This window comes from Triturus cristatus, chromosome 6 (genome assembly GCF_964204655.1).
Source record: "Triturus cristatus chromosome 6, aTriCri1.1, whole genome shotgun sequence".
In the NCBI taxonomy this organism is placed as follows: domain Eukaryota; kingdom Metazoa; phylum Chordata; class Amphibia; order Caudata; family Salamandridae; genus Triturus; species Triturus cristatus.
The window spans coordinates 681,732,432-681,754,213 of record NC_140589.1 but is presented as its reverse complement, the minus strand read 5'-3'; the positions used below and the strand labels follow the sequence as shown (position 1 = coordinate 681,754,213).

The 21,782-nt window shown below is 43.2% G+C and overlaps 1 protein-coding gene across 2 annotated transcripts in view; it reads right to left on the bottom strand.

Moving 5' to 3' along the window:
- HACE1 (HECT domain and ankyrin repeat containing E3 ubiquitin protein ligase 1) overlaps positions 1–21,782 on the bottom strand; it is a 339,965-nt gene that overhangs the window by 201,269 nt on the left and 116,914 nt on the right. For both annotated transcript variants that reach the window (XM_085611183.1, XM_085611184.1), the window contains exons 9-10: positions 13,753–13,854; positions 6,414–6,520 (exon numbers count right to left, since the gene is read on the bottom strand). In XM_085611183.1, coding sequence (XP_085467309.1) covers positions 6,414–6,520; positions 13,753–13,854 — 209 coding nt within the window. The remainder of the gene's footprint in view (positions 1–6,413; positions 6,521–13,752; positions 13,855–21,782) is intronic.

Genomic DNA, 21,782 nt, shown 5'->3' with positions numbered 1-21,782 from the left:
TTGCGGTCTCATTAGATTGGAAAAACCTCCTTACTATTGGACCTCAACAAATTCTGAGATATGTGGAAGCGGTTAAGAGATTTCCAGAAAGCCTTATATTTCTGATTTTATTGGAAATCGCCCCATCATGTTAAGGCTTTCAATTTGGGTCAAAAGAGAAAATGCATTCTCAAGAGCTGTGCTAATGGACTGTTTAAGGTTGGATTACGTTTTACATATTCCCTGGCTTAAATACATGAAAAAGAGACGTTTGTGGATTTGGGTGTTTCTGAACATTTTGAAAATCCAGACAGCATTGATGGGGAGGTGAAATGTAAGATACTGGACAAGCTTTATAAGACCTATGAGAGAGAGCAGATGGTTAAGTTGATGGGATTCCCAATTGAGAGGGATTATCTACCCATGGTTTTACTAAAGGCCACAGAACCTTACTTATGGTCAGAACTCCTCAGTTTATATTTTACTTAACCTGGCTTAGGTTGAATACTTTGCATTTCTTTCTATGGAATTCTGCAAGCCCGATTATTTTTTTCCCTATGTTCTCACATTAATCTAAAAATGGATGGGATTCAACTTTCCAAAACTACATCCCAATAAACAGTTTTTATAAACTAAACACCATAGACACTTGTACTCCAACCCAATGGCCAGTCTCCTGGGTTATCCACCTACCCCAGCAGCAATGTAGTTAAGCTAGGTATCTATATAGACCCTCAGCTATCAGTACAGACTCGAGTCTCCAAAGTATCCACATCCTCCTTCCAGCAGATGAAACATCGCAGGAAAATCTTTCCCGAAATTAACGTAGAGCAGCATACAGACACTGCTTTAGCTACCATTCAAGCCAGTCTAGATTTCAAAAATGAACTTTATCTGAACTTGCCCAACAAGTTAATTCAGGCATTTTCATTATGTTCAGAATATGGTAGCCTCACTCATTACTGACTGAAGCGACACAGATATTACTAGAATACTTAGACCCCTTCATGGGCTTTCTATCATGAATAGAATAGTTTTCGAAGCCATCATAATTATACATCCTATTACTTAATTCCAAAGTCCAGCTATTTCAGAAAGTTACATTTCAATTGAATCATTCATCCTGCACCCTTGGGTCAACTGATCAATTCCTGATGTATACTCTTAAACTAGACAAGTTAATTTCGGTGATAGGCCTTTCTTAGTGGCCGTTAAAAAGCTAGGGAATTTTTCTTTGTCTCGTTAGGTCTCTTCATCCTTTATTGTGAAAGAAACTGAAGACTTGTTTAAACTTCTGATACTCCTGTGACATTTTTTAATACCTGATGTGTTCGCTAACAGCCAAAACGTTTTGATGTACTAATAAAATATAACATAACATTGTGCTGTATCAACTTGCCAAAACAATATCTGATGATTTCTGGATCACCACCTTGTCAATGCAGGCAATAAACTTGCCATTCTTATGAACTGGTGCAGAAGCTAGGAAGTGGGGCACTTACTGCACCTATATCGTTCAGCAACTGCAAATGACTGAACTAGTGGATGCAAAATCACATAACCTGTGGTAGTATGTGCTTGCAAACAATTTTCCTGATGAGAACATAAATGGAGTGAGTATTCTGCCATATTTCTATGGCTACCTTCATCATAGCAGAAGAAGGGTACCCAGAGACCTCGCCAAAGACCTGATGGAAAGCACCAGGTCTCACCGGGGGGGGGGGGGTTGGACCGCTTGTTTAGACCTCTAGAACATCCTTGCAAAATGTCACCTCGTATACTTATACTCTACTTTAGAACCCTTCTCAGCAGGGCCAATTTCTGGATTCCTCGGAGGTAATGTAAAAGCAAGAACAAGCAAAGGCCCTGAGCTCTCGGTCTCTGGAACCGAGGAGGGATAAGATGCAGCACTGGGGCAGGATGAACAGTCAAAATAGAACTGCCATTGAAAAAAGCAGTAACTTCTTTTAGCTCATGGTCTTTAAGGTTCATTTGTGTTTTCCAAAGCCATGAACATTGGAATGCCGCCAAATATATACCCCTCAGCAAACATCAAAATCAAAGGATAAGTGATAAGTAGAGAACAGATAGGGAACCAGTGAGCCGTAATTTTGTAAGTTGTTTCAAACACCACCCTTTGGTACACCAAAAGTGGACAGTATTATCAGATGAGAGCTTCATTTCAGACTTAGAAGCATCATAGTCTAGGTTTGACTCATCCAGGTCAAGGCAAGTCCATCATTATGAAAAATCTTGAGTTTACTCATCCTCTTCCTGGCACTGAGACCAGCATGTTGAAAGGTCACAGGCTCAACTAGGATAATTTCAACCAAAGAATGAGTGGGCCAAGCGACAACCATCAAAGGTGCTTGTTTTGTGTTGGTATTTCAACTTGGGTTTATGGCTGCGTTGATGTTTGTAATTATGTTGAGAGAGTGGAGGTCTGGTCATCTAACACCAGCATGAAAAGGAATGTAATTAGTCTCAGATAGGCACAAATATGAGCCAACACAAAAGGGTACCCCTGTATTAGACATGTTATGTGGGGAACTGACATGCCTAGCTGGTATAAGTCCAATTGGTCGCACACTGCTCGTCCTACCAGCGTGTTACCCCAAAGCATTGTGGTCCATGAAGTCAGCATCAGCGGTTGCGCCTCTGCCAGGGTATTGAGCAAGATTCAAGTCGCGTTGGCCATCCCTGGACACGTGTTTCGAGGTCATTACCTCTCGTCAGCAGGGAATAGGCATGTATGTCGGGTTGCTGCGTACACACACACCTACTCCCTGCTGACGAGAGGCAACTACCTCGAAACACGTGTCCAGGGATGGCTAACGTGACACTCATTTTCATTTTAAACTTTTGGCATAGGCGTACCCGCCGATGCTACTTCATGGACCACAATTCTTTGGGGTAACACGCTGGTAGGACTAGCAGAGTGCGGCCAATCGGATTTTTGTTTATATTTCGGCTCCCTTGAGCCGGTGGGGCTGACGAGCCCATGGCTACGCACCTGCGCGCCTTGAGTGGTACTATACCTGAGAATATTTTTGGCAGCCTACGCAGCAACCCTACACACACACCTACTCCCTGCTGACGAGAGGCAACTACCTCGAAACACGTGTCCAGGGATGGCTAACGCGACACTCATTTTCATTTTAAACTTTTGGCATAGGCGTACCCGCCGACGCTACTTCATGGACCACAATTCTTTGGGGTAACACTATGGTAGGACTAGCAGAGTGCGGTCAATCGGATTTTTGTTTATATTCAGGCTCCCTTGAGCCGGTGGGGCTGACGAGCCCATGGCTACGCACCTGCGCGCCTTGAGTGGTACTATACCTGAGAATATTTTTGGCAGCCTACGCAGCAACCCTACACACACACCTACTCCCTGCTGACGAGAGGCAACTAACTCGAAACACGTGTCCAGGGATGGCTAACGCGACACTCATTTTCATTTTAAACTTTTGGCATAGGCGTACCCGCCGACGCTACTTCATGGACCACAATTCTTTGGGGTAACACGCTGGTAGGACTAGCAGAGTACGGCCAATCGGATTTTTGTTTATATTCAGGCTCCCTTGAGCCGGTGGGGCTGACGAGCCCATGGCTACGCACCTGCGCGCCTTGAGTGGTACTATACCTGAGAATATTTTTGGCAGCCTACGCAGCAACCCTACACACACACCTACTCCCTGCTGACGAGAGGCAACTAACTCGAAACACGTGTCCAGGGATGGCTAACGCGCCACTCATTTTCATTTTAAACTTTTGGCATAGGCGTACCCGCCGACGCTACTTCATGGACCACAATTCTTTGGGGTAACACGCTGGTAGGACTAGCAGAGTACGGCCAATCGGATTTTTGTTTATATTCAGGCTCCCTTGAGCCGGTGGGGCTGACGAGCCCATGGCTACGCACCTGCGCGCCTTGAGTGGTACTATACCTGAGAATATTTTTGGCAGCCTACGCAGCAACCCTACACACACACCTACTCCCTGCTGACGAGAGGCAACTACCTCGAAACACGTGCCCAGGGATGGCTAACGCGACACTCATTTTCATTTTAAACTTTTGGCATAGGCGTACCGGCCGACGCTACTTCATGGACCACAATTCTTTGGGGTAACACGCTGGTAGGACTAGCAGAGTGCGGCCAATCGGATTTTTGTTTATATTCAGGCTCCCTTGAGCCGGTGGGGCTGACGAGCCCATGGCTACGCACCTGCGCGCCTTGAGTGGTACTATACCTGAGAATATTTTTGGCAGCCTACGCAGCAACCCTACACACACACCTACTCCCTGCTGACGTGAGGCAACTACCTCGAAACACGTGTCGAGGGATGGCTAACGCGACACTCATTTTCATTTTAAACTTTTGGCATAGGCGTACCCGCCGACGCTACTTCATGGACCACAATTCTTTGGGGTAACACGCTGGTAGGACTAGCAGAGTGCGGCCAATCGGATTTTTGTTTATATTCAGGCTCCCTTGAGCCGGTGGGGCTGACGAGCCCATGGCTACGCACCTGCGCGCCTTGAGTGGTACTATACCTGAGAATATTTTGGCAGCCTACGCAGCAACCCTACACACACACACCTACTCCCTGCTGACGAGAGGCAACTACCTCGAAACACGTGTCCAGGGATGGCTAACGCTACACTCATTTTCATTTTAAACTTTTGGCATAGGCGTACCCGCCGACGCTACTTCATGGACCACAATTCTTTGGGGTAACACGCTGGTAGGACTAGCAGAGTGCGGCCAATCGGATTTTTGTTTATATTCAGGCTCCCTTGAGCCGGTGGGGCTGATGAGCCCATGGCTACGCACCTGCGCGCCTTGAGTGGTACTATACCTGAGAATATTTTTGGCAGCCTACGCAGCAACCCTACACACACACCTACTCCCTGCTGACGAGAGGCAACTACCTCGAAACACGTGTCCAGGGATGGCTAACGCGACACTCATTTTCATTTTAAACTTTTGGTAAGGCGTACCCGCCAACGCTACTTCATGGACCACAATTCTTTGGGGTAACACGCTGGTAGGACTAGCAGAGTGCGGCCAATCGGATTTTTGTTTATATTCAGGCTCCCTTGAGCCGGTGGGGCTGACAAGCCCATGGCTACGCACCTGCGCGCCTTGAGTGGTACTATACCGGAGAATATTTTTGGCAGCCTACGCAGCAAACCTACACACACCTACTCCCTGCTGACGAGAGGCAACAACCTCGAAACACGTGTCCAGGGATGGCTAACGCGACACTCATTTTCATTTTAAACTTTTGGCATAGGCATACCCGCCGACGCTACTTCATGGACCATAATTCTTTGGGGGTAACACGCTGGTAGGACTAGCAGAGTGCGGCCAATCGGATTTTTATGCCTTGCTGGTATGTACACCTTTGGAAAGCAGTGAAGAATACTGGTAAATTTAATTTGCAAGAGATCCTTATATGAACATAGATTAGTAGGATTAGATCGAGAAGGTTCAGCCACTTATCCCAAACAGGACATGAAAAAGAGGGGAGAAATGCAAGGTGCGAAGGCATGACCAATTGTCTCAAGCAGAATAAATGGAATTAAATGAGGCAGTCAGTGGACCTGTAAGGAACAGAGCCTTTGGTGCAACTGGGCAAGGCTCCAAATTCATTATTGCTTACTGTACAAGATACACGCCACGATGATCAAGCAAGTGTCAAAGAGGCTTGATGAGAAAGTAGATCCCGGAGGGTCTCCAAATGGGATAGCAGGAACTGACACGACTGAGCCCAGTTTGACCCGATTGGTGAGGTGGATTAGTAAGGAAATTAACTAGGTGAGAACAAAGTCCCATACGCCAGGACTTTACCAGGCTGTCGAGCAGTATTGTATGTTTCATAGCACAAAATGCCACATACATTAGGATCAAGGTGCACAATTGCTATATGTCTTGAGCAGTGTGCAGTGCTTCCATGATGTTCAACATCATGCTTTCCTTCCACAAAATTGGTGGAAACCTCACGGAAAGTCACTTAGATTACTAATCTCAAGGTTGGAAGCTTATTGTGCAGGTCCTACCATTTGCAGTATCTATACAATGCAAGAAAAGTTGTGAGATGGGTCTCTAATTGAGGTCAGTGTTTGTTGATGTGGGGAGCGGGAGCATGATAGTGTGTTTCAGTGTCTTAATGGCAATGATTTCACGTCTTTTGAAGGATACTTGGAGTTTTATGATTCCATATGCAGGAGTAAACTTGCAGAAGAGTAAAGTAGATGGGGGTTTGATTGCAGTGTAGGTGAGGGGTGAAGTAGCTATAACAATGTTGGTGTGGAGAGATTCTTCTTTGTTTATGAAGAGTGACCTAAGAATGTGGTAAGCAATCCTTGGCAGAGGACCGAGTATGCAGGATTTTGGGATACCAGACTACCCTTTGACAGCACTTACCTCAGCAGTTTGTGACCATTCGTTGTAGCCACTTCAGCAAGGCTTGTGAGGATCTTCAGATACTGGCTTTCAGTTTGCTGTGATAAATGCTCCAATACCTGGCGCAACTACAGAAAATGAAACATTTGAAATATCACAGTAAACTTTAACATAATTAAATGCATTTCTATGGTAGCGATAGGTTATTTAATGCATCAATTAAACTTTTACATAAGCCTGGAAAATAGGTGAAAATACAATGTTTTCATTCTTTTAATGAAATGCTAAGCAATGCAGAGAGATAACGTAACAATGGTCATACAGGATAAAAGGGTGCTGAAAATGATTTTATCAAGCTGAAACAAGTTCATGAACAAACTTTACTTCTCTCAAACTAAGGAACATCTGTATACTAGTTTTCATCTGACATAACATAACAAGGCGTTGCATTTGAGAAAGAGTATTAATAATTTACATCCCTGCTCCACCGGCAGAGTTTGTGGTGTTTTGCCCACTCCAGCCAAACTCCACCAACCACCACGTTGTGGAGCATTTTCAAACACGCGGCTCGCCAACGTTAAGTTGGCGAGCAAGAATTTGCATTCCCTAGCGTGAGTTTCAGGTGCTAGAACGCCTCATGGCGAGATTTCTTTACACTGATGTATGTAAGTTAGCGCACACCAACTGTTATGATAACAATTAACAATGAATACATTGAAAACATGAAGCGTGCAACTCAGAAGCGAGGAAGCCCACCTCGCAAAAATACATGAGGAACTGCTGGTGAACTGACACCAGTATACTGAGTGCACAGCTAGGACACTGTAGAAAACAAATATGTCACATTCACAATCGCAAGATGAATAAAATTAACGTGAGCTTTGAACTTTCTGAAGCAACAGTTTCCTGGACAAATAAACCTAAGAGTTTAAGAGGAAGCTCTTTAATAAGTCAATCAAAAAGCAACAAAAGAATTGCACGTGGCATCAATGTAAGAAATAGCAAAGAAACCAAGAATACAATCAATATGAAAACTACACAATGGCAGTAAAGTTGAACGTCAATTCAAAGGGAGGTGCCCAATGCATTTCGGGATGAAAAGCATCCCTTCTTCAGGGGCAGCTGTGGAAACAAGAAATTTCATTGAAAGCACATGAAAAACTGTAGACAATCTTTATCAAAATCAATGAAGAAAATACAACATGCATCGTTGGTGAAACCATGAAAATGAGCAGCTAGTCTGAGTCAAGCCAAGACAATTCAACATACACACGGAATAGCAATGGAAGAGAATGGGGCACACGTTAAGCGTGTATGTGAAACACAAATGAATCCATAATATTAAGGAGAGCATGGACACTGGAAAACGTGCGCAAAGTGACAGAAATAACTTAAAAGAGTGTTCAAATAAACATGAAAAATGGCTACTGTGCACTAAGAGTGGACCATCATGCATCCATGCTGTGGAACACAAAACAAACACAATAAACTCTTACTGGATATGAAGAGACGAAAAAATTAAGCCTTTGAACAAAGAAATTCACAATGTCAATCTCATGGATCGGAAGCTTCAAAGATAGTATGCTAAAATGCAGAGAATACACAATTTGAGCTCAAACACAGGAAAGACAGGAGGATTGCAAAAAGAACGGAGTGAGAGGGAAAAAGAAACTTACTGAAACCAAATCGGCTGGTCAACATAATGATAGAACACTGGAAAACAGCGTCGCAGAAATATCAATGCTCTGAAATCAAAGTGAAATGAATGTGTGGAAATACAGGAAAAGTTAAGAATGAAAAACGTGTTTGCCAAAGAATGCGTGCAGGTAAAGAAACGACTAAAGTACCTGGACAAGAGTCAACCGCGTACTTTGTTTATTGGGGAAGCTAAAACAGGGGAAAAAAGAAGACAAATAAAGACTGTTGACGACGATTCCAAGGTGAGGCATGGACGAGAATGTCTGAGAAAACTGATAGAGACTTACCACCAAGGCGTGAGAAGAAACAGGATGAATCGGACTACTGTGAACCAACCGAGGAAGAAAGTGACACTGGCGTGTGTAGCCAATGAATAAAAATGGCGCACACGTAATCACGTGATGTCAGAAGAAAAATTATGAAGATCGAAAGAGGACTGCGTAACAAGGAAATATGGTAAAGGCCCGAAGAAGTACTCACCGCGATGTAAAAAACAATGTGCGGCAAATAACAACAGTGGAAATAATGTAAACTAGTTGCACAATTAAACCCGAAAAGTGAAAATCCCAATGTTAGCCCATATAATGGAGGGCGTAACGTCATGCATGAAAGATGCCATGGAAATGAAAAAAAGACTGGGTAACCACGTGATGTAAACAAGCAAAAAGACCCAAAGTAGTGATCGAGACACTCTGCTTGTTTACATCACGTGGTTACCCAGTCTTTTTTTCATTTCAATGGCATCTTTCATGCATGACGTTACGCCCTCCATTATATGGGCGAACATTGTGATTTTCACTTTTCGGGTTTAATTGTGCAACTAGTTTACATTATTTCCACTGTTGTTATTTGCCGCACATTGTTTTTACATCACGGTGAGTACTTCTTCGGGCCTTTACCATATTTCCTTGCAACGCAGTCCTCTTTCGATCTTCATAATTTTTCTTCTGACATCACGTGATTACGTGTGCGCCATTTTTATTCATTGGCTACACACACCAGTGTCACTTTCTTCCTCGGTTGGTTCACAGTAGTCCGATTCATCCTGTTTCTTCTCACGCCTTGGTGGTAAGTCTCTATCAGTTTTCTCAGACATTCTCGTCCATGCCTCACCTTGGGGTCGTCGTCAACAGTCTTTGTCTTCTTTTTTTCCCCCGTTTTAGCTTCCCCAATAAACAAAGTACGCGGTTGACTCTTGTCCAGGTACTTTAGTCGTTTGTTTCCCTGCACGCATTCTTTGGTAAACACGTTTTTCATTCTTAACTTTTCCTGTATTTCCACACATTCATTTCACTTTGATTTCAGAGCATTGATATTTCTGCGACGCTGTTTTCCAGTGTTCTATCATTATGTTGACCAGTCGATTTGGTTTCAGTAAGTTTCTTTTTCCCTCTCACTCCGTTCTTTTTGAAATCCTCTTGTCTTTCCTGTGTTTGAGCTCCAATTGTGTATTCTCTGCATTTTAGCGTACTATCTTTGAAGCTTCCGATCCACGAGATTGACATTGTGAATTTCTTTGTTCAAAGGATTAATTTTTTCGTCTCTTCATATCCAGTAAGAGTTTATTGTGTTTGTTTTGTGTTCCACAGTATGGATGCATGATGGTCCACTCTTAGTGCACAGTAGCCATTTTTCATGTTTATTTGAACACTCTTTTAAGTTATTTCTGTCACTTTGCGCACGTTTTCCAGTGTCCATGCTCTCCTTAATATTATGGGTTCATTTGTGTTTCACATACACGCTTAACGTGTGCCCCCATTCTCTTCCATTGCTATTCCGTGTGTATGTTGAATTGTCTTGGCTTGACTCAGACTAGCTGCTCATTTTCATGGTTTCACCAACGATGCATGTTGTATTTTCTTCATTGATTTTGATAAAGATTGTCTACAGTTTTTCATGTGTTTTCAATGAAATTTCTTGTTTCCACAGCTTCCCCTGAAGAAGGGATGCTTTTCATCCCGAAATGCATTGGGCACCTCCCTTTGAATTGACGTTCAACTTTACTGCCATTGTGTAGTTTTCATATTGATTGTATTCTTTGTTTCTTTGTTATTTCTTACATTGATGCCACGTGCAATTCTTTTGTTGCTTTTTGATTGACTTATTAAAGAGCTTGCTCTTAAACTCTTAGGTTTATTTGTCCAGGAAACTGTTGCTTCAGAGAGTTCAAAGCTCACGTTAATTTTATTCATCTTGCGATTGTGAATGTGACATATTTGTTTTCTACAGTGTCCTAGCTGTGCACTCAGTATACTGGTGTCAGTTCACCAGCAGTTCCTCATGAGATTTGTTAACACAAAATGGTTGCAGCAGGTTGTGATTGTTCGCGTTGAGAAATCTGCCTTGAGCAAATCGACAAGTCTACTTGAGCAGCAGAAAGAAGCAGCACGCTCTGGCATGCCGTGTGATCCCATTTGCGCTGATTTTACAGCACAGACTAAGCTTCTGGCGCTAAAAATCAGTGCGAGCAGTGCAACCTGTTGAATTCCACCCACTCAGGGAACTCATCAGAATCTAACAGAGCTTTTATGTTACTCTCGGAATTCCACTGAGTGAAACTCAACGAGTTCCGCCCACCCCTAGAAATATTAAGCTAGGAGCTCTTCTGTAAAATGTTTATCTCCGTATTGTTCGCTTGGTACTGATCAGAAGTTAGACTCACTTATCTTCTCATTTCAAGGATTTCGGCCACTGTGATATCAGGCTGGGCAAAGATGAAATGTGGAGGTTAAATCCCAGGACAGAAGGTCTAACAGACAGTGTTATTTTTTCACTTTCAGAAAAGATGCTTTGGGATTGTAGTGAATCAGTGCCAGGCCATGGCCTCAGTTTGAGACTGTCTAGTGACGTGAATTCACTAAATGTAAGGTGGTAGTACATGTGACATCACACAACACAGCCTTTGACAGTCCAAAGGAGGTAACAGAGTGATCTTACAAGCTTTTTGACTTGGATAAATTGATGAAAATTTTAAAAAAACTTAATGAGATGTAAAATTAATTTAAAAAAGGTAAATGTGTGTCCAAGTACAGTTAACAGTTGCCAGAAACAGTCCTTATGTAATCGGATACACTAACAATATGTTCAGCTGCAGCCATCATAACCGGCACTGCCATCTCTTGGCGTGCGATATCATCAAACCATACACAGACGTGGACACTCTGCTCCTGTTACTGTGCAATCCAGTTCCACGAGGGACCTGCTGGAGGCCACTGGAATACTTGCTATAAGCAGACTTTTTTCACAGCTTTAATTAAGAAGACTGAGCAAATGCTTCTAACCTTCACAAACCCCATGTTTAGCAAACTTGGAATCAATGTAACAAAGATAACAGGGTAAATACTCTAAACAGTGACACTAACCAGAGTTCTTCTCCTGCTGTAGCTCTTATTTGTTTGCGTATCATTAACTTTAACTAATGGTACAGTACTGGAATACTTTTCTGATCTTTATATATACGCCACAGAATTAGCAAGATTGAGAAGGACTGCTCTTCAACCGACTCCTATATCACATGTTCAGACTAAGAAAGAACTGAAGAGACAGACTCAGATTGTTGAGTGAATAAGCATCTGAAAGGCTGGCAACCAACAATGGATTCTGCAACACTGTACATATCAGGATATGTTGTGGTACAAATGTTCAAGCACTACACAAGACCTAAGCGAGGGGTTGGAATGGCACCAACTGTCAATGACTCGAGAGAAAATGTGGCTCTAGCTCTGTGCACTAGTAGAGGAAAAGATCAGAGACAGACAATATGGTGGAGAATGAAAAGTTTGCAACCTAGGGGAATGGAAGAAGACTGCATAGTTAACTGAGGATGTGCTGTAACTCAGTCCAGAGATGCTAGGATATGAGCTCTGCCATGAGGAGCCTGCTGCCCGATGACTAGAAGCTCTCGCAGATCAAAGTGCTAATGCAGCTGCTCAGCCCAACCCACGAAACACTATCAACACAGACAATGTTTCTAAATTTCTTTCAAACAATCACGCTATCTACATGTGGAAGCATCCCATTTGTGCACTGCCAGGTTCCAAATGGAAATCAAAATTCAATCATTTAATCAAAGAATCAAAATTTTGATTCTTTGATTAAATGATTGAATTTTGATTTCCATTTGGAACCTGGCAGTGCACAAAAGGGACGCTTCCACATGTGGATAGCGTGATTGTTTGTAATAATTAATACACATCTAGGATCGAAAGAGGATGCCTTGCTGCACGCCAACAAACCCACTTTAATTTTACAGTACCTGAGTGAAGGAGGAGTGAGTCCACGGAGTGCATGATCCAAACATAACAATAGTATACTTTCCAGTCTAAATCTTTCAGCATCTCACCTGTGAGAGCATCCCTAAATTCCATGTACAAGACAATGAGGAGCGACCAAAGAGCTTAAGAAGACTCTGGGGTGAATCATTCCAGTTTGTTGTTTATCAGAGGCATTCGTCCAGCCTTGAAGTGGATTTATCCTTAGCAAATGGGTCATTTTGCTTGTAGGAGGTCCAGTACCTTTCAACCCTGTTGGTCTACTATCAGCGGTACAATTGCTTAGAAGGTCGTGGCAATTCTGAATTGATGGGCGAAGCCAGACAAACACTGCCTAAACTGCATTCAGGGAAATGCATTTGTTGTCCTTGCCCCTCTCTAACACATCCACTAGAATTGTGCTGCTACTACATAAGAAAAGTCAGACTGTCCCCACACTGATTTGAAGTACTTTACTGTTAAGCTTATATTTTAGTAAACCATTACACCGTCTAGCACAGAAAGTTCCTAGTTCATTTGATAAGAATTGCACAGAAGGGCAATCTGCATATTCTTTATGAACTAAATCTGAGTTACCAGACCGTCAGCAAACTTCGAAAGTACGCCGGGACTGTTCACGTTACTACAGCTTGAAAGCCAAACTCTAAAGACGTTACTGGGCATCTGAGCCCACAAAAGCACCTAGTACCTGGAGTTGCATAGGCAATACTTGTTACAATGGATGCTCCAATTGCCACCAATTGTTTTGGCCTTTGGAAACTGAGCTGGCAAATGTGGTAATAGGTGTCTGGCCTGGATGATTTGTTAAAAATAATGTTAGAATTATGTACCTTCTAAACAGTGATAGTGTTCAATCACGTTGCACAGAAGAATAGGTATCATGCAGGCAGTATGCAAGCCAGAAAAGAAAGAAACTAAAAATATATTTAGGCTAGTAGTTGGATACCTCTAGAGAAAGACTATGACAAAGTCATTGCTGATCCCTACATTGAGGACGTAAGATAAAGAAGCATTTGAAAGAAGACTCTACATTGAAGGTGACTAGATGGGTCTGGAAATGCCCGCAGCCCAGTCAAATGTGAAGAAAAGATTACACTGATGTTTACACCACCATTTAACAGGAACAATATTAATACATTTTGATCTGTGAAGAAGAAAGAAAATACACCCCCACTAATTGTGCCACGTATGAAATCAAAGGAGCAAATAACCAAACTTTTTTTCCCCATCAAAGTTATCGATGGCAACAACTGCCCCAAGAGATTAATACAGAGAGCTCATAAAGAAGAAAAAAAAAAAAAGAAAAATTGCACAAATGATCCTTTCTTCACAATCATGTCAGGAGTACAAAAATGTTCTTTGTATAAACTTGTAATAAACAGAAGCATTACCATATTTTCACGAAGATCTTCATTCTGAGTCATTTGAACAATTGTCTGAAATAGTCTTGGATGATGCTGAATTAAAACTTCACACGTTTCTCCATATCCACCCTAGAGAGGAGGAAGTAAAATATACATTTTCAAGCTTTACAGAACATATGCATAAAATATAAATGCAACCTGTGTATAAAAACTCCTCACAAGCCATTCCTTTTTTATGATACTTGAATGCACAAAATTGTTATTTCCCATTTTCCAGTTTATCTCCTCTTTCCATTTGGACCACTTTATATGATCAATTTTAATTACTGGGGAAAAGGATTGTGGATAAGGGAGAGGTGTAGAGTGATTCCTTTTCAATAGCATTCAGTCAATCTTTAATGATACTGCCCTGAAAAACACAATTTTTCTATGTTTTTACGTTTTTTTTTTATTATTAGGAGAAGACAGTTAATAGTTACACATAAACAACCGATTTACACACCGATAACACATATGGTCACAAAGGTACATTCACAGTCTTATTAAACATATTGCATTACTTCAGTTTCCATCATTCTAAATGCCGCAATATTTTGTGAACTTTGTACTGTGCATGCTTACCTTTTTGCTCAATTACTGCTTCCAACTGATAACACTCATACAAATTATCCCACCTTTCTGCAATATTAGGTGGATTTTTCTCTCATCAATATTGAGCAATACATAGTCTGGAGATATTACTCAACATATACAAATTCCCAGTATTTTCTGGCATCCAAGCATAACTCATTGATTTGTCACAGTTCTATCAACATTTGAACAATCCAGATAATACAAGTATAATTTGTGACCAGTACTTCTACAAGTGTGAGTATTCCATGAAAATGTGTATATCAGCACACTCCATGGAACACTGACATCTGGAATGTCCCAGCATTTTACATTGATATAGCTTGCAGGATGTGGAATATAATTGATTGATTACCTTATTATTTTGAACACATCTAAATTAGCACATCTAAATATAGATTAACCCATTTTTATTGGTGTTTGATTGTCCTGTAGATTTATAGATTGTCCCACTGTATTTGACATTTGTATGAATTTTTCCCTATTTCATCTTCAACTGATACAGAAAAAAAAATAAGTGTCAAACAGTTAACTTCCTAACTTGTAGTAACTCTAATACGTGTATTGAAACAGTAATACAGATCCTAACTTTATAAAGGTTATCCCTAACTTGTATATATGGTCAAAGAAATGTGTTAGGCTTAAAAACGCGTTCTGCAATTCTGAAAAAGACTAATGTATCAGGATGAACCATATGACCCGCCTAGTTATCCCAAGATGAGCCCAAGTCTGAAACTGTGTATCCCTGAAAATATCTGGGAATGAGGAGAAAGAGAGAAAGAGAGAGAAAGAGAGAGAAAGAGAGAGAAAGAGAGAGAAAGAGAGAGAAAGAGAGAGAAAGAGAGAGAAAGAGAGAGAAAGAGAGAGAAAGAGAGAGAAAGAGAGAGAAAGAGAGAGAAAGAGAAAGAAATACATGTTTTCATACCCTGCTTGCTCCTTTAAGGGCCAAGATAAAACTGGGGGAGATGTTGGTGAGGGAATATCGCTTATATGGAATTTGGTTGGCATAGCAACATTTCTAAAGAGAAATAAGCCAGCAAAGTAATATGGGACATATAGGCCAATATCTTTTCTAAATGCGGATCTTAAAATATACTTCAAACTGCTAAGGACACACGCTTACTGAAAATAATCACTAATTTGGTTAGAACACTATGGTTTTAATCCCAGCCGAGCTATGTTGGAATATATATGAAATAGCCATGTTTGATGCAGCCAATATTCTCCATAAACCTGCAAGTATGACTTTATTGGATATGTCATGAAGATTTTTATAGGCTGATCTAGAACACGTGCATTCCTAAAAACATAATTGAGTGCCAACAGATATTGTACACCACACCTAGGGCTAGAATAGTAACCAAGGTTTTGGCCTCACAATACATTAAATTAATGCACGGTATGCATTTGGATGTCCCATTTTATTACTTCTTTTCGCTATACATTTAGAGTCCGTTATAAGGCGGATAATGGACAATTCGACACTGGAGCCGGTGGAGTAGAATAGAGTACTGAACAAGGTTTCTGCATGTGCAAACAATGTGCCATTGGATTCCACATATGACTTACAAGCCATTGAAGATATGGCAGACCAATTTGGGACTATTTTGGTTTGCATTGTTAATGAAACAACTTATTTAGGTATGAGAATAAGCAGTCAGCTAGATAAAGTAGTAGATCCCAATTATAAACATTTAATGAACAAATGAGTAAAGACATTTCACAAGAACAATGCAGTGTCTCAAAGATCAGAAAAAAGGGCTGGGTAGGGAGGAATTCCGCACACTGTATCCACTCTAGTAAGGAAGGTCTGCCTGGGTGAGGAAGGACACGCTTGCTGTGTATTTCCAAACACCAGGTGCCTCGGGAGGGAGGACTGGGAGGATTCACAGGTAAGAGTCACGGTGACAATGGGGTCAAATCGATTATAATGAGGGTAACCGGGTGGCTGGGGGATCAGGGAAGTGAGAGGGCAGTTGAGTTATCCTCCAGCATCAATCCTCATGTAGGATGAGTGACCACACTTGAAGGAAGACCTCAGCCTTGCCTTGTAAACTGTAGATGAGTTTCTCATGGGTAGCCATCTTAAACATTTCAGTGAGCCACTGCTCATGTGTGGGTGAGGGCGGGGATCACCAATAGTGCAAGATGCAGAGCTTGGCAGTCGTTGACGACATGTGAAGCAGGTGGACAATGAGAGCAACTCCACAGTGTCATGCAGCATTACCAGGTGGCACGATACTGGAATTTAACATCAGTCTCAGTGTCCCAGAATGTGGGTACAGTCAAAGAGTACATGGACAATGTTGCATTGTATGTGATCGCAAGAGCTTCATGGTTTTGAGTTTCGTCAGAGTCCAGCGTCAGGCTTGAAGTTATCTGAAGAGGCAAAGTTTCATTCTGGCCTCCCTAACTCCATGGTCCGGATTGTCCAGTATCTCACCCAGTCCTCACTCTGGTATTACAACCATAGGCGGTCCTGGCAGATGGTGCGTAGTGGCTCTACTTATAGATGGAAATATAGGTGCCACACAAGAAGACAAAACCACTCCTATGAATCGCCCCAACATAGCAAGATAAGTTACCATCTGGGATTTTGGGGGTGACCAGGGCATTGCCCCCCCCCCCCCCAGTCTACTATGCTGGCAATGTTGCAATTGTATACATCTCCCACGCTGAGTCTGGGATAGAGGATATTTCTTTCAAAATATCTCAAAGGTTTTGAGGGACCCCTTGAATATAATTTGGTGCAAGGGCAAAACTTACGCTGAGCACCACTGTTTCCAGCAGAGTGCTTCACTTTAAATGTCTATTTTACCGTTATGCCAAAGCTGCGCTCTCTCATGTAGATGTGTGTCTACCAAAAGGAGTGTGTGAGACAGCGCCCAAATGTCAAGATTGGCCCAAGCAACAGTGTGCGTGTACCATAAGGGTTATGTCATACTGGTAGAGCATCTGGTGCCCTAAATGGGCAGTCAGTCAATGAGAGCACTCTTGATGCCAACCCACTGCAGGGGATCCCAGTTGAAGGGCTGCATGTAGATCACCTGCGCCAGATGAAGGGATAGGCAGTAATGTTCCACAGAGAAGCTCAAGGTCTCCATGTGGCCTGTGGGAAATAAGTTTAGTTATAGCCAATCTGGGGTGTGCATCCCCCAGAAGTCCTTGATCCTCTCATTCATCGTCCACAGTAGCTTTAGGGGCACCAGCAGAGGTAACATGCCCAGCACATAGGTAAATCTCAGGAGCACCACCATTTTTACTGCCTGCATCAGTCCTCAGAGCGATAGGCTCAACTGAGCCCATTTGGCATAATCTTGTGCTATTCATTCCATAAGCGGCTAAAGTTTGTCGAGTATCTTGTGTTACTGGCCTTTATTAACATAGATACCTACATATTTGAAGTGTGATGGTTTTCACTGGAAGTCGTACGGGAGATAGGGAGGGCATTGTCGCCAGCTATTGCAGCAAACTCGGAAATTATCCAAAAGAGCGCAGGAGGGAAGTAGAAAGGAATGCAAGTATGAGAAGGATATCATCCAAGTATAGAGAGATAGGCGATGGGCTTCCTGGCGTGGGCATGCCAACAATATAAGTCAACTGGTGCAGGGCTGCCACCAGGGCCAGGAGGAAGGGGGGGGGGGGAGGGAGCGAGGGGGCGGGGGGGCGGGGGGGGCTCAGTGGACTGCCCCGTCACATCCCCCTTTGGATGGGAAAGCACACAATTGACCTGTGCTGAGGGGGAAATCGCACAGCTAGAGAACCTTGGCAATGGAGTCACAGCCAAGGCCCAATTTTTACAGCGTTGCTAAAAGATATCCCCCATTCCAAGCGGTCAAATGCCCTCTGTGTCCAGTGAGAGGGCCAGAGCCGCCTCCAGTAGGCCTTTGGCTAACCATAGATAGTAGGTCAGAGTGCAAAGGTGACTTCAGGACAACAGCCCTATGAAGAACCCCCACTAGTGTGCTGTGTGTAAGCATTGGCAAGCCTTTTTTTAGATAAGCTGCTAGAATCCCATCCAGAATTTCTATGACCCCATTGAGGAGGGAAATAGGCCGGTAGCTACCACTGAGGTGGGGGTGGGGGGAAGGGGGGGGGGGTGCTTTCTCCAGTTTACAGAAGACCAGGACAATGGCTTTGATGGAAAGAGCTCCCAGAGTCCCCATGAGTTTGGCCTCTTTGAACGAGACATACAGGGAAGTCCACACTGCCAGTTTTGGTCCATTAATAAAATTCCGTGGGTAAGCCGTCTTCCCAAGGGCCCCTATGATTTGAGAGGGTGGAAATGGCTTGTAGTATCACCTGTTTGTTCATTTCCCTGGTTGGAGCTTCCGGTCTACCTCAGTCTATGGAGGTGGATTTTGCCAAAGACATCTCCTATTTGAGTCAGATCAGTTATCACCTCAGGGGTGTATAGCATCCAGTAATAACTCCCAAACCAGAAGGCCATCTCCTGCAGGCATCTAACGAGTAGACCCAAGTTTGTTTTGATGGCTAGGATAGCCATCCCCACCCCTCTTTGCCTCAGGTGCACTGTGGCAGCTGCCCCGTCATCTTAACCAGCTCGTAGTGACAGGCCTTTGATTTTTGCAGGTGTATTCAGCCTTTGAGGTGAAAAGCACATTTAGAGCCACTTTCGCTTTTGAGGCGCCGTCAAATGGATACAGAGGGGGCCAATGTATATTGGTACAGCAAATTTGCCATTTCTGTTTCCAGAGAGCCTGTACACCCTCCTTCGGTTGTTTAGAGCGGTGCCTCTCATGAGATGTCCCTGGATAGTCGTTTTGGTTGCTTCTCAAAGCATTTGCACTGATGGGACCGATTCTTTGTTTTGCTCAAGGTAGGTGGTGATGTGGTAAGCAGGGCTTTGACTTCAGGAAACTTATGTTGTGAGAAGTGAAGATGCCAGGGTTTTCAGATCAATGTTACCAGTACCAAGTCTACCAGGAGGTGGATCGGAGAGTGGTCTGAGATATTCACGGGTAGGTAGTGCGCTCTACAAATGCAATGATTGACTGAAAGCGCCCCCCTCCAGAAACCAAGAATCTTGAATCTGCCTAGTCATACAGCGGGAGATGAGAAAGTAGTCCAGCCTTGATTGGGTAATATGAGCAGGGGAGATGCATGTATATTCCCTATCATCAGGATGAATTAGACGCTCGAGGAGGCCATGGTCTGTGACAATGTCCCCCAAAATGGCTCTGTCAGAGTTGTCGGCAAAGTTTATGGAGCCAGTGCGATCTAAAAATCATGTGGGTGCCAGATTCCAGTCTCCTCCTACAAACACGGGTGCGGTGCCCATTTCTGTAAGCACATGGGTAATGTGGAATAACCGTTTTGGGCCTGTCAGCGCGTAGACAGTCTGTGCATATAACCTGGTTGCCCATGCGCAGCTTGACAAATGGATACCACCCCTCTGTGTCAGTCCACATCTTGAGTGCCATGCAGGAGTAATCTACACAAAAGGATGGCTACTCCGCATTTTGAGGGGGTCATATGCTCCGTCTTAAAAAATGGAGGGCAAGTTCTGAGAATGAATCTGCCCACACAGTGCCTTTAGAGCTTCTCTGCCTCAAGGCTAGTGAGATGTGTTTCCTGGAGTAGAGCTCCATCTGCATGTTTAGGGTTAAGATAAGTAAGTACTTTTTTACGTTTGATGTAGAGCTTAAGGACGTTCACATTCCAAGATATCACAGTCAACGTTCACGGCGATGCAATCATGGCCGGCGGTGGCTACTGCTAGCTAGGATGGTTGTGTCGTGTCCTATGAGGGATGGTGCAAACCTGTTTGCAAAGCAGGCAATGACCGGCCTCGACCATCGGTGGCGGTCAGCCTAGAGGAGGAAATCCTATGGGCTTTCCGGGTCTCCAAGGATAGAGTGAAGGTTATCTTCAGCAGGCGAGGAAGCAGGCAGCAGTAGAAGCCACGCATGCCTGCCCCCATCCGCAGGTTATCCGTGAGCTTTTGTCTTCGAGGTCGATAACTTTGGAGCGCAGGCACCAGAACTTGGCATCTCGGTGGGAGCATGAGCCATTCGAGCCTCCAGTAATGTCATACGATGGTCCAGGTCAGTCACCTTATCATGGAAGCCATGCTCGCAGTGAAAATTATGTAACAGTAGATAAGGACATGAGCGAGCTGTAGTCCGTTCTAACCTATGGTCGGTTAGGAATAATGGAAATAGGCAGTGCGGAGTAGAGAAAGATGGAGCAATTTCTTTTCCACAGCATTGATTTGTGGGATAACAACAGTTGTGAGTCAAACACTATGCACAGATTCCTAGCTTGAGGGACGGTGGAATGGGGCTATCTCAGAATCTGGAGCCATTTGAAAGGGAGTGAGAGGTGATCTGTCTCTCATTATAATGATCTCCGTTTTGGTTTTGTTCAGGCAAAGAAAGTTTAACTTTATCCAAGAGAGGGGAAGTTACAAATATGAAGTGATGTTAGTGGTATTGATTTAGTTGCTATCTAGCTGCATAAGGTGGTTTGGAGATTTGTCTGTGTACGTTTTAAAGTTTACTTGACACTGCTCTAGAATCTGTGTGTGGGGGCATAAAGAGTAGAACAACAAGCAGGAAATGGATGAACTGTAGATGCCACACAGTACTTACATGTGGAATATTCAACTGTTCCAATCCGGTTTGTTTTGACTGAGGTTGTTGAGAAAAGATTGGGCCTAGAATAAGGCAGTGCTTATTATACCTATTCATTTTTGCAGCCTGTCCAACTAGCTGCAGACAGGTCAATGAGTAGGAGGTTTGTTTTTGAGGCTTCATCCGTTGTGTGGATGAGCTCCTAAATTATTCTGTTTTCATTGTTGGTCTTATGCCAGGCTGATGTTCACACTGTTCCTGTAGATGCATAGTCAGCTACTTTATGAGGGTCTTGCTGAGGAAAGGGAGGTTAGACATGGGGCTGCAGTATCCCAGGATCTTGGAATCTGTGTTAGGTTTTTCAGAAGTGGAGTGATTACAGCATACTTTAAAAGGCATGTAAATGATTCAGGTTTGGAAGAAGAATTTATCATATTTACAGTGTCAGTGTAAGAGAGGGGTTAACAGTTTAAACCATGTAATTGAGAAGAGACACATATGCATTAGATGCTTTTATGGTGGATGCCAGAGTGAGCATCAGCCTCAAGGGGTGTGATAGAAATTAATGTGGGCAGCGATGGAGGTAGCAAGGTGAAAGGATATGCTGAATGGGTTTCGTGTGTTGGCGATAGATTTGTGTATTTTGGATTTGAACAATTCTAATAGGTCATAGTAGTATTGAAGGTAAAGCACTGTTGTAATGAATATCTATTGATCCCTCAGAACTAGGGGCCTCATTATGATGTCAGTGAAACCACCACTGACAGGCCATCAGTGGCGGTCCGACCGACAGATAGCCCTTACGTCTGACCGCCGCATTACAATGCTGGC